Here is a 12339-nt window from a genome sequence, read left to right on the forward strand (position 1 = left end):
AAATGGTCCGCAATGTTCCAGGGGTGTCCCCGCGCGTCCCAACACTCCACAGGGGGTCAGTGGACCATCAGGGGGTCCGCGGACCCCCTGATGGCGGATGAAACATAACAAATATTATTTCTTCAAATTTTTTCCTTTTTCAAAAAAAAATTTCCACAGTTTCACTCCGGCGATTTGGGTCCCCCAATATACACACGGCCACGCTGGGCCCCGTGCGCGGCTGGGGTTGAGGGGGGCGTAGCCCCCCGAAACTCTAGTTGTTAAATAATTCTCTAATCGTTTTGGGACGGGGTTGAATAACGTCAAAAACAGCTGAGCAGCACCTAAATGTTGGGGAATTATAGGCTACTGCATGTAAATTTAACAATTGGCGTGAGAAAATGCGTTTACAAGTGTCAAAAACATAAATAAAACCATTAAAACTTTTAGGGGAATTAGGCTACAGCACAGTAAAATTTTCATTTTATTCATTTAACAATTCAATTCAGACTGCAGGAGCTTTAAATTGGCGTGAGAAAACACAGGCCTACGTTTACATTGCATGAATAAAACAATTAAAAACTAAGAAATATATGTGTCCGACCTACAATTGAAGGGTAGCATAATGCACTGTTTCCCAACTTCATACTTTGTTTAGTTTTTAAAGATTTTCAAAAGATTTTCAAAAAATAAAATAAAATTTGTAAGTTAAAAACAAAATTCTAACGTTTTTCAAAATAATTCCATTAAAAATATATCATTAAAAAAATGTGAGGGGGTAAAATGGGTCGGACCCATTTGTGGGTCACAAACACATTTTTATGGGTCACAAGTAACTATTCCTTCATATAGTTTGTTTCCTACATTTAGTTTTTAATTGTTTCAAAACATTTTCAAAAGACATTCCGAAAAAATGCTAAATCTTTATGAATTAAAAACAAATTCAAAGATTATTTTTTTTAAAAGAATGTCATAAAATTATAAGAAAATCCAAGAAATTCCATAAATTAGAAAATAGTGAGCTTGTAGATATTTTCACTAGTTTGCAAACATCTGATTTCTCTTTTGGGTCTTGAGCTAAAAAGTTTGGGAACCACTGGCCTACAATGTGTATAAAGAGAGCTATGTCACCATATTGCAACTTGGGAAAACTGCCTTACAAAACCACAAATGTTCATTTAATTGTACTCTCTCTTTGTTTACAAATTTAACCAAATGGACCCATATAAGTGTCCTTTATTTGGTTATACAAATGGATAAATTAAGTGATTTTACTAATAGGCTATATATCACTTATCTCTGCTTTGACTATAATCAACTCAAGGGACCCAGTGCATGTCAGTGCTACTGAACAGTGAATATAGCATGGAAACCAAATGACTGGGGCTCAAAAAGCCTATTTATTAGGTTGAATCGACTTCTCTACTAATCTGTCCATTATTTAAAGATGGTCATTGATGTCCATTCATTAAAAGTAAGTAAGTGCCCCCTGGGAAAATAGCCTGACCTAGGCTATTCTTTTGTATTCTAGAATATAGAATACAAAAGAATATTATGATCTCTCCGCTATAAATAATGCCTCTAGGCAACTTAAAATAGGCTACTCCAACATGGGTTGCATGTATGTAAATAAGAATGAATCAAAATACAAGTTTATTGTTTTTGCTTTTTATTAATATTTTGTTTTGTCAACGTCATGGGAAAATGACAGTTTTTTTTTTTAAATCAAAAAAAGGATTAAGACTCTTAGTATAAGAGCCTAAAATAATTTCATACAACTATTTACATGAACGCTGCGAGCTTGACATCTTACAATGTTTACACACAAGTATTAACATATTCTAAAAATAGAAATAAAGTCAAAAATAATAAAATAAAAAGTTAATTTTTCAAAACACTTGGATTGCAATGTAAACACTTAGGCATATTTTTTTTTCTGATAACTTAAGAATTATGAAAGACCATAGAAGGGCTTTCACAAATATCAGGTGACTACAAAATTCCCTTTTTATTTTTCCCTCTCTCCCCCAAGGCATCCAAGTTCTGGTTAGTTAGTACAGTGGTTCTCGACCTTTTTAGGCCGCGACCCCACAAAATAATCATATATGAACTGGGGACCCCCACCCTAACAAGCACTTGTTAGGGTGGGGGTGTAGGAGTTGAGGCATTACATTTTCGGTTCCACGGATAGTGAAAATAGCTGATCTACAAGCTTACAACGCCTCGCGAGTTTGTAGATCGGCTATCATTTTTTTTGCCTTTTTCTTATATGCGAATGTTTGACCAGTTTATATAGTATTTTGTTGATTACTTTTGATGCAGTAATGCTCTTCTTTTCGAGGTATGGGGACACCCCCCAAATCATGTGACGATCCCCCTGGAGCTCCCGACCCACAGATTGAGAACCACTGAGTTAGTAGTGGATTGCACACAACAAAAAAAGGAAAGTGTCCCAGTGAGAATATTTAAAACTTGTTCCACATGCTCAAAAAAACGTGTTCATTTATCCAAAATGTACAAATTAAGTTCCCCCTTTGAAGTCTAATAGCAGCAACTGTGGACTGTTTGACGGTCGATTTATACTTTGTCGTGCGTCAAAAATAGCCAATCTGCAAGTTTATAAAGTGGAAGCTTGTATAGGCCATTTTCGCCATGCAACAGACTCAGAGCATAAATTAAAACGCGACTAGGTGAGTTTTGAAGATAGAAACACTTTAACTTTGAAAAACTGATTAGGCAAAATCTTAACTTTTAGGCCCAAGTGTGTTCTGATAAGAAAACAGATGCAGATTTCAAACAATTCGCAGTCCCCTTCATTTGTGGTCAAATGAAATGGCTTGAAAGAAATGGATAGGTCCTAAAAAAAAAAAAAGTAAGTAATGTTACATTGTTTAATTCAGTTGTGCTCTGAAAAAAAACAAAGCTAAACTTTTCATGTTCTGTTTGAAGTAAAAATTTTACGGGAATGCAGCATTGAATACAAAATGTTTATTGTGTTAATCAAGGATTCAAACCATAAGAAACATAAGCAACGCCTGCTTAGTGCAGGGAACAGACAACAGTGGAATTAAAATGAAGAGCAACTTGGGGTGCTGCCGGCTGGGACAACAAAAACAACAACAAAAAGAACATTTTACACAAAACAACAAACAAATTCAACCTAGTAGACTATAATTGTGCTGCACATTTAAAACTCAGTGGCAGCAGAAAAGATCAGCAGTCACATCTTTCCCACTCAAACATTAAACTTGTCATTATGGTGTCGAGAGTGTCAGAGTACCAGTTATCTATAGTAACTTCTAAATCGTGCACCACTAGTGAATATCGGAACACACTTGGAATTCTTAAAATCCTATGTTTCAGTGGTTCTCAAACTTTTTAACGTCAAAGACCCCTATAACTCTGAAAGTGTACAAATGGAACAAAATGGACCCGTAAGGGTCCATTTGGTTCGATTTGTGCACTCTCAGAGTTAGCGCTGTAAGGATCCAATTGCGAACCCCCTCAATGAACCCTGAGGGTCCCTGGACCCCACTTTGAGAACCACTAGATTAGTTTTCCATTGGATACAGTGACGATTGTCCAACAGGCTTTTTTTTTTTACCATGTCCTCCAACGGGATTGAGTTGTTTATAAATCACAAAAATATACTATATATAAAATAGCACTTTAGTGAACCAAAAGCCCCCAAGGCACAGAGTTCAAACTTGTAAAAAATATATATTTCTTGTCATTCAAGTTCTGTTGGTTCCCTGCTCCCTCTTTGCATCCAACAGCGAGTGTTAATGTACCTCCAGTAGGAAAGGCAACCTTGCACTACAGCACAAGGTGAGAAGTTAACCCACAGAATTAGATAACACTAGGGAGGCTTCTCAACATGCAAAACTGACAATACTGGAGTTGCACATGGAACCAAATGGACACTTAAATGTCATGTCTATAAACCAACACGATTTGATAACAAATCTGAACAAGCTGCGATCCTCCCCTCATACAGGATGATGTATTGATCCTATAGGTTCACAGAACTTCTACATTCCTTGGCAAACAGACTCTTAGGGGTCCATTTGGTCCCATTTGTACACCTTCAGAGTTAAATTGAACACTGAGGATTTTACGGTGTAATGAGCAGCTGCTATTGAGCTCTTGGAAGAGGGACCACCCTCCATACCCACCCCCCCCCAAACTCATCTGGCCCGAACATCGGACCACCGGAATCCTGGAGGGTCACGTGATTTGCATGTCACGGGCCCGGAGGTTTGAACCGGTTGACCTGGTTCACATAAAGAGTTTTTTTTGCGGGTGCTCTACGGCTAGTGGTTCTCAAAGTGGGGCTAAAAGTATTGCTAAAGTGACGAACAAAATGGACCCTTACAAGTCTGTAACTCAGTGAGTGTACGAATGGAACCGAATAGACCCATAAAAGTCCATTCGGTTCCATTTCATACACTTTCCGAGTTACGGGGGTCGGCAGCCCCCCTAATGCACACAAAACGGGGGGGGGGGGGGGGGGGGGTCCTTTGAAACTAAAAGGGTTGAGAACCACCACTGCCATAGGGGTGCATCTGCTGGGGTGTCAGGACTTCTGGGGGTACCGCTGACGACTGACGCTACGCTGAAACGGACACTCGAGATAAGTTTCACCCCATAGCTCTCCCTGACCGTACAAATGTAAAAAAATAAAAAAGGGGAAAGACTATATAAACTGACATCTTGTCAGCATGTGTGCCCGTTATCAAACACTGCTGACAAGGACCTCAATGTCACACGTCCTGTGTGACGAAGCGAGGGGTTTAGGGACGACTAGGTACGACTGTACATGGAGTAATATTTGGAGGACCCGGGCCTTGTCATAAGTGCCGACACGAGGCATCATCAACAGGCATTTGTGTGAATAGGAGCGAGTTCACAAATATAAGACAAAATGACAACATCTGTACACGAAAACAAAGTCACTAACTATGTACAGAAGTCCTTCATGCAGGGATGTCCATTTGACCGTATAGGCAGGCGAAGAGTTTCTGCTGGCCGTGTGTGTGTCTGTCTAGCGGGGCTGGATGTTAAGTCTTACATAAACATGAAGAGGTAGAAAAATAGCCCTTTATTTAAAAGAAAAAAATAGTCACTGCTTGCAATACCACGAGACCACAGTGTGTGTGTGTGTGTGTGTGTGTGTGTGTTTGTAGTGTTTGTCATGTGTCTTATGCGCAATGCACAAGCGTATGTGTGTGTATGTACATCCTTACATTTCTCACGCATCCACACAGCCTTCAGTCTAGTGTCACAAAACTGTCCCAAAAAAAATGTGCCTCGGTGGGGAACTGTCCCTTATCCGCTCACACTGCCCCCTTTCCCTCCCCTCGTTCCGTACACAAACGAAACGAACGCACAGTCCAGTCTTCACTCCCATCGTTCCCAGTGCTCCCAACAACCATCATCTCCTCCTCCTCCTCCTCCTCAGATGTGCGTGAGTGGGACGGTCCCACTGAGGTAGTGCTGCTGGACGCTGGTGTATCCCCGCTGTGCCCCCGTGGGGTCGCCGGCGTCCCCTCCGGGGATGTACATGCTGATCATGTCCCTCATGTCCCTAATGTCGCCCTGCATGGGCCCTCTGTGGTGGCTGGGGGTGCCCGTGGGGGGAGAGTGGGAGTGGGAGACGGGCTCGGGTTTGACCATGGACATGGTGACGGGGCTGGGCTGCTGAGGGCTGCTGCCGTACGACATGGGGCTGTTGGAAGAGGAAGAGATTTAGACTTTATATACAAGAACACGCAAGTTTTATACTTTGTTATATGGCAGTGTAATGGATTTTACAGTATATGTAGCCCAACACGTGCCCTGGTTAGAGAGGACATGAACTGGGTGCCATGCATAAGAATGCTTTTGAACCACAAGTAATAAAAGGGCATTCGTGATTGAGCAAATCGATGAGAAACCAACAGTGTACCACAAGACCAAAAGACTTGACCCAGACAACTTTTAGAAGACCCTTCATGCATTTGCATTGAGGCTGTAGACTGACTTAAATGTTGTACTATGAACTTTACTGAGGACCCAGCAGTGTACAACTTCAAATTGACACGGGAATGTTAATTTATTTATTGTAATAATTAACAATTTGATTTGTCTCATTGATGTCTTCATCTTAAAAGAAGCCTGTTGGGAGTAATTACTTCACTCAAGACTCATTTCTTTTAACCTAAAAATGTTATCGTTTAAAAAGTCACATTTCCTTTCTGTACAATACAGAAACACCCTTTTTTCTTTTTAAGTAACTCCTTGCCTTGAGCAAACACAAAATCAACATTGTTCCCGAACCGTGTTTAAGACAATCCAAAGCAACCGCAACCATTTCTCGGTGGAAGGAAGTCAGGGCTTGCCCAGGAACGGAAGAGCCCAATTCTGCATGAGCGTGCCTTCCTGGCTTAAGCGTGCCAACTACTCTCTCCGCTTCACACAAATGCACACAAAAGCCGCAGGCTGGTGAACAGTGGTGGAAAGTAACTAAGTACATTTACTCAAAGTACTGTAAAAATAAAAGGTTCTACTCCACCTACAGAGGCAAACATTGTATGTTTTACTCTACTGCAATTCATTGTTTGACAGTTGCTTTGCAGGTTTAGTACAAAACATACATAAACTAAATAAGCCCAATGTTATACTTTGGCCATTTAAAAATAGCCAATCTACAAGCTCACAACGCATCACGATCCAATACAGTGTGAGCTTACAGATCTGCTATTTTCAAACACAATTTAAACTACCAACAAGTTGTTGTTGGAAGTGTAAGTATACTTTGATGCCTTGCCCTTCCCAGGTAAAAAATATATAAATACAATACTTCAACTTGTAACATGGTATTTCTACGTTGTTGTGGTATTGCTACTTTTACTCAAGTTAAAAAAAACACTCCCTTGGTGAGTCAGTGTGTTTGAGCAGACTGCGGTGCAGTCAGTTCCCAACCAGCAAACACAGATTAATCATAATGAGAGCCGTACACCTGCGTGCTCAGACATACAAAAGGAAGGGATCAGGGAGATCGAGCCCCGTTGCATATTTGACTGATCTTGGGATCAGCGCTGGCCTAGTTTACACCGCCACCTGCAAACCTGCTGTTTTTCCCACCGTCGCAGACACCTCGTCTTTTCAACGCCGTCTAAAAGCACAGATAGCTCGGGATTTGGGATTTATTTACTTAAGCGTGTTTAGACAGCAAGTGAAAAGATTTGACTTTGAGCAGGTTTTTTTTTTGCAAAACAACTTAGAGCCAAGCCAAGAATCACTATAGCGTGCATCATGGTTATGTTTTTCGCTCAGCAATGTTTTTTGTAAGTGGTACTTGAGGCATGGTTCCTTTTTTTAACGCCGTTGTCTCTCAACCTGTGGCTCTGGGGCCCACGAGAGGGCCGCAGAATGTTCCCCACAGCGTTGTGGACAAAGAACTACTTTAATGTTGATGTTTTTTTTTAATAACGTAGTTCCTAAACCACATGGACATCCTATTATTCTGGGGCAGAACATCCAGCCATAATAGCAGATCTACAAGCTTCACAATGCTTTGCAACATGACGGCGTAGTGAGCTTGTAGATCTGCCATTTTCAGCCAAGATATTTAAGTGTAGAACGAAAACAGACCCCAGTCAACTAAGTAGATGGGTCAAGTGGTTAATTTTGTGTTATTTAATAACCTTCCTTCATGCTCTGAGCATAATTCATCTTTGAGGTCAAAATTAGCTGTGAACCTCTTGTCAAGTTATTAGCACCGAAAATGGCTATAAGACCTGCACCCCCACATGGGGTTTAAATTAGCCTGATTCTCAACAACAAGGCTCAACTCCATTCGGGGTCCAAAGCGTGGAGAAGCACTCAGGCGATATCTATCCATCACGGTGGAATCTGTTGCTTTACATGTGGCATCGACTTTGTGCACAGCGCTTGGGACAGGGGACAAGCCCAAACAAGTTTGACTAGTACCTGCATAACTTGGAACAACCCAAACATATACTACTTCTTAATCACATCTTTGCCATCTTAAAAATCATAAATTTGTTAAAAGACTAAATAACATAAGAGTCTTAAAACTAGCCTTTTTGATGATACAGTGAGGATAATCTTTACATTTATGTCACAACATTTTGTGTGGAGACCCCCCCCCCAACCGTCTCCGTTGACCGTGTGACGTCATTTAGTCCTGAAAAGAAACTTTTCACAGAGGCGTAGCAAGGCATTCTGGGTAGGGTAAAGGACCACACACCAAGTTCTCCTGGCCACTGTGGTGCTGTGCAGGGAATTGGACCAACACTCCTCACTACCCTAAACAAGTCTACATAGAAAACTAATAAATAAGATGTTATAAGATTCTACTCATGCTGCTGGTGTTTACCGAAGGTTTAATGAGTTCATTGGGGGAAAAAAATGTGTTAGCAATTATTGGTCATTAGCAGGCCACTTTCAATCCTAGTCTGAATTTATTAATTTATTCAGTTATTTGTTTTGGGTATAATATATTATTATTATTATTATATATTATTTTCTGTCTATTTTAGATTTCAAATAACTATTAGCATCTGTAATCAGTCATGTTAATGATATACATTACTAGTTTGTTTAAATTAAAATATTGATAGATGTGATCTTAAAGCTATTACCAACAACGTATTTAAACTTTGTTACATTCTGAAGGGAAACCTAATTAAATTGACATGTCAATAATGACAACTAAAAAGAAATCCAATTTGGTGGCAAGCAGTGAGAATATCATCAGATTGGCAACTAACTTTAATAATTCTTTAGAGAGGGTTGTCAAATTGATCAAATGAAGAACCTCCATAGAATTTTAAGAAGGTCTAATGACTTTGCAAAATATATTTGCATGCATTTAAATTTCAGCCAAAAATATGTCCCAGCTTCACAAAAATAACTTGTGAGCATATAGAAAATGGGACCTGTTGGTATGAAAATAACTAATTTGGTCATACATCAACACTACTGTCCACTGTTTAATTGAAATAATTGAACATGTCAAAAGCATGATTTTGGGAAGGGTTTTCCCTTTTTCCTGCAATGCTATGAAAGGTTAGGCCCAATCTAAGTTGACTTTAGCCCTTGAAGTTCATATTTTAGGCCTGCAGTCTAATAAAATTCAGAGTTTGATCTGTATTTAAAATGTACACAAGACATTACGCAAACTGGCTGCACCTGTAGAACCTGAACTCAAACAATTTTCTTGCTGCTTATAATGACCAGTTCTGGAATAACTAAATTGGCAACACCACCCAGGAATGTTCAGCACACACACCCAGGCCTGGGAATAACAGCGTTATTTGCACAGCACTTTACTTTTCTTTACAAAATGACAAAGTGCTATCATGCATCCAAGAGGCCCAATTTCAGAAAAGGGTTGGCCAAAAAAAAGTGCTCCCTCATAAGCCCCATTTCAATTTAGCGAAAATAGCCAATCTACAAGCTCACAGCAAGTCTTGATGCAATGCATTGTGAGCTTGTAGATCGGCTAATTTTCCACATTTTCCTGTGTGTCACTCACATGTAGTAGGCTAGCTGGACGGCCGTGGGTTCGGGTTGAGATGCACTCAGATCAGATCTACAGTCAGATTAATTTGCAAAGACAAATGTATCAAATAACTGAATTTTTCGGTTAGAAATCGAACACTGGGACCCCAAACAACACCCTTGCACTTAGCCGCAAGCAACTCTTAGATTCTTTTTTTAATATCTGGAATCTAGAGTTGCAATACCAACCCTTGACAGCCCATACAGCCAAAGAAAAGTCCCATCTGCTTGTATTAATTAAACAACGTTATACTCGCCAACATTGCAGCTGTACGGAAAGCTCGGATTATCCTCCTGTCTGCAAAGTTTTTGTTTCATAAAAATCCACTGTAGACATGTTTTGAGCTACTTTCTGTCAATAAATTCCGTGCAGGTGATTATTTTTTTTTACATGTGTCAGTGTTTGGAAGCGCTCGTTTTCAATAACGCAACGTCCTGCTGCCTCCTGCATTTTGTGACATACAGGTGGTATGATGGACAGTTTAGTGATTTACAACGAGCGCTTCCAACCTCCAACACTTAGAAAACGTATCACCTGCACGGAATTTATTGCATAAAGTAGCTCATAACATTGTCTATGGTGGATTTTTATGAAACAAAAACTTTGCAGATAGAAAGAGGATAATCCAAGCTTTTCATACAGCTGCAATGTTGGTGAGTTTAATGTAATTTAATACAATCAGATCTGACTTTTCAGTTTGGACGTATGGGCTGTCAATGGTTGGGTATTGCAACTCTAGCTTCCAGATATTAAAACACAGGATCTAAGAGTTGCTTGCGGCTACAATCAATCAAACAAAAACAAATGTCCTACGATTCTCACCTGTAGGAGTTGGCCCCGTTCATGTAGTTCTGCGCCGCCATGGCGGCAGGGGGGTACTGGAGGGCCGACAGGTCGTAGCGGTGCAGCTGCTGCGTGTAGCCCAGCGCCTCCGGTCCCTGCATGCCGGCGTAACCCCCCGCGGGGCCCCAGCCGTAGCTGTCCATCCTGGGGCTCCCGGGATGGGAGCCTCCCTGGGCCGCGGCGGCCGCCAGCAGCCCGCCGGCGGACAGCGGGTACTTCATGCCCTGCTGGCCCCCCTGCATGCCGTCCTTCTTCAGCAGCGGCTTGGTCTTGCGCCGCGGCTTGTACTTGTAGTCCGGGTACTCCTTCATGTGGACGGCGCGCAGCCGCTTGGCCTCGTCGATGAACGGCCGCTTCTCGGCGTCGGTCAGCAGCTTCCACTCGGCGCCCAGCCGCTTGCTGATCTCCGAGTTGTGCATCTTGGGGTTCTCCTGGGCCATCTTCCGCCGCTGGCCGCGGGACCACACCATGAAGGCGTTCATGGGCCGCTTCACCTTGTCCATGGGGTCCACGGCCGGGGGGCCGCAGGACGCCGTCTTGGAGCCCGGGTGCTGGGAGGCCATGTTGCCCCCGCCGGGGACCATGGTGACCGGGGACATGCCCTGCTGCTGGCTCTGGTGCTGCTGGCCGGGCTTCAGCTCGTGCTCCATCATGCTGTACATGTTCATTTTGCGTTGGTTAAAGTGTATAAAACCAAGTTAAAAGAGAAAAGAAGAGCCTTTAAAAGTCGCCTGGTTTACCTGGCGACTTTGTGGCCAGGTGTTCCCACAGAGCGCGCTGCGCACCGGCTGTTTCGAATCAACTAATTAAATATTTTAAGGACACCTGCCAACAAGACGATATACCAATAGAATGATTCGAAATTCAACAAAGAACTGTCGAATCTTGCGTTAAAAGAGTAAAACCGCTTCGATACGGAGAATTAAAATAGCTAAAAAGTCATGAGAAAGCTGAGTTAAAGCGACAGTCAGTGATTCATCGGGGTGAGAAGACAGAAGTATAAACCACTTGTTGCAGCTCCAGGTCAGACTGAATGGAACCTCGTGTTGACAGAAAAAGTTGTTCTCTTTCTCTCGTGCGCTCGCGCCCGCCGCCGACCAATGGGAGAGCGAGCTCCACCGTGCGCGCGCGTGCTCATTTGCATGTGAAAAGGGGGGGGGGGCGGGACGGTTGAGAGAGAGAGAGAGAGAGAGAGGGGAGCACTTGTTGATGGAGAGAGAGGATTGACGACCAATTGAGAAAAGTTTCATTTGAGAGAATTAATTTGGTTGTTTTGTCTTTGAAGTGGTTTCTGTGATTATCTCGGGTGAAATTATTGGGCTTATAGAATGTTTATTTGACCAGGCTGTTGATGATTTTGTCATATTTATGATTTTGACATTTAACACAACACTGACCCAAACTTTATATGTATTTTGGGAGTGGCGTTGATTAATTATGCGTCCTCTCTAGCCTACAGTGCCATCACAAAGGCAAATTTGTAGATTTTTATTATTATTACAAAAGATAACCGCCGGCGCCTCAGCCCTATATACATTTCAGCCATTTGAGAATAGCAGATCTACATGCGACGCATTGTGAGCTTGTAGATCTGCTATTTTGAAAAATTGTGAAATGGGACCTTGTGCATAATGAGTACTTTTACCTTTGGTACCGTACGTACATTTTGATGCCAATACTTTTGTACTTTTGAATTCCAGACTTTTGCTTGTAACAGAGTATTTCTACATTGCAGTATTGATACTTTTACTTAAGTAAAACATGTGAGTACTTTTTCCACCACTGGTGTCCATAATCGATTGGCCCTTACATTAGCTACTTCAGACATGAACTCGCTAACAAAAGTAGGCTGCTCATTAGAAGTCCATAGAGGGGAAAAAGGTAATTTTTTCAGCAAACGAATTAACTTGTTGTGTCTGCGATTTTTTTTCGAGCCGTCTGACCCA

General features: G+C 41.7%; 1 protein-coding gene across 2 annotated transcripts; it reads right to left on the bottom strand.

The window, feature by feature from the left end:
* Positions 1-2952: 2952 nt before the first annotated feature.
* LOC311034616 (transcription factor Sox-19a-like) lies at positions 2953-11422 on the bottom strand. Of its 2 annotated transcripts, XM_084042505.1 has the most exons (3): positions 10373-11422; positions 9524-9580; positions 2953-5707 (listed from the first exon to the last, which is right to left on the bottom strand). In XM_084042505.1, exons 1-3 carry the CDS (start codon positions 11059-11061, stop codon positions 5437-5439), a joined length of 1017 nt encoding a protein of 338 aa, XP_083898631.1. In that variant the 5' UTR covers positions 11062-11422; the 3' UTR covers positions 2953-5436. The 2 variants fall into 2 exon arrangements, with proteins under 2 accessions (XP_083898631.1, XP_083898632.1); XM_084042506.1 differs by lacking the exon at positions 9524-9580.
* Positions 11423-12339: the final 917 nt, after the last annotated feature.

The sequence above is a fragment of the Gymnoscopelus microlampas genome (genome assembly GCF_963454915.1).
Source record: "Gymnoscopelus microlampas genome assembly, chromosome: 19".
In the NCBI taxonomy this organism is placed as follows: Eukaryota; Metazoa; Chordata; class Actinopteri; order Myctophiformes; family Myctophidae; genus Gymnoscopelus; species Gymnoscopelus microlampas.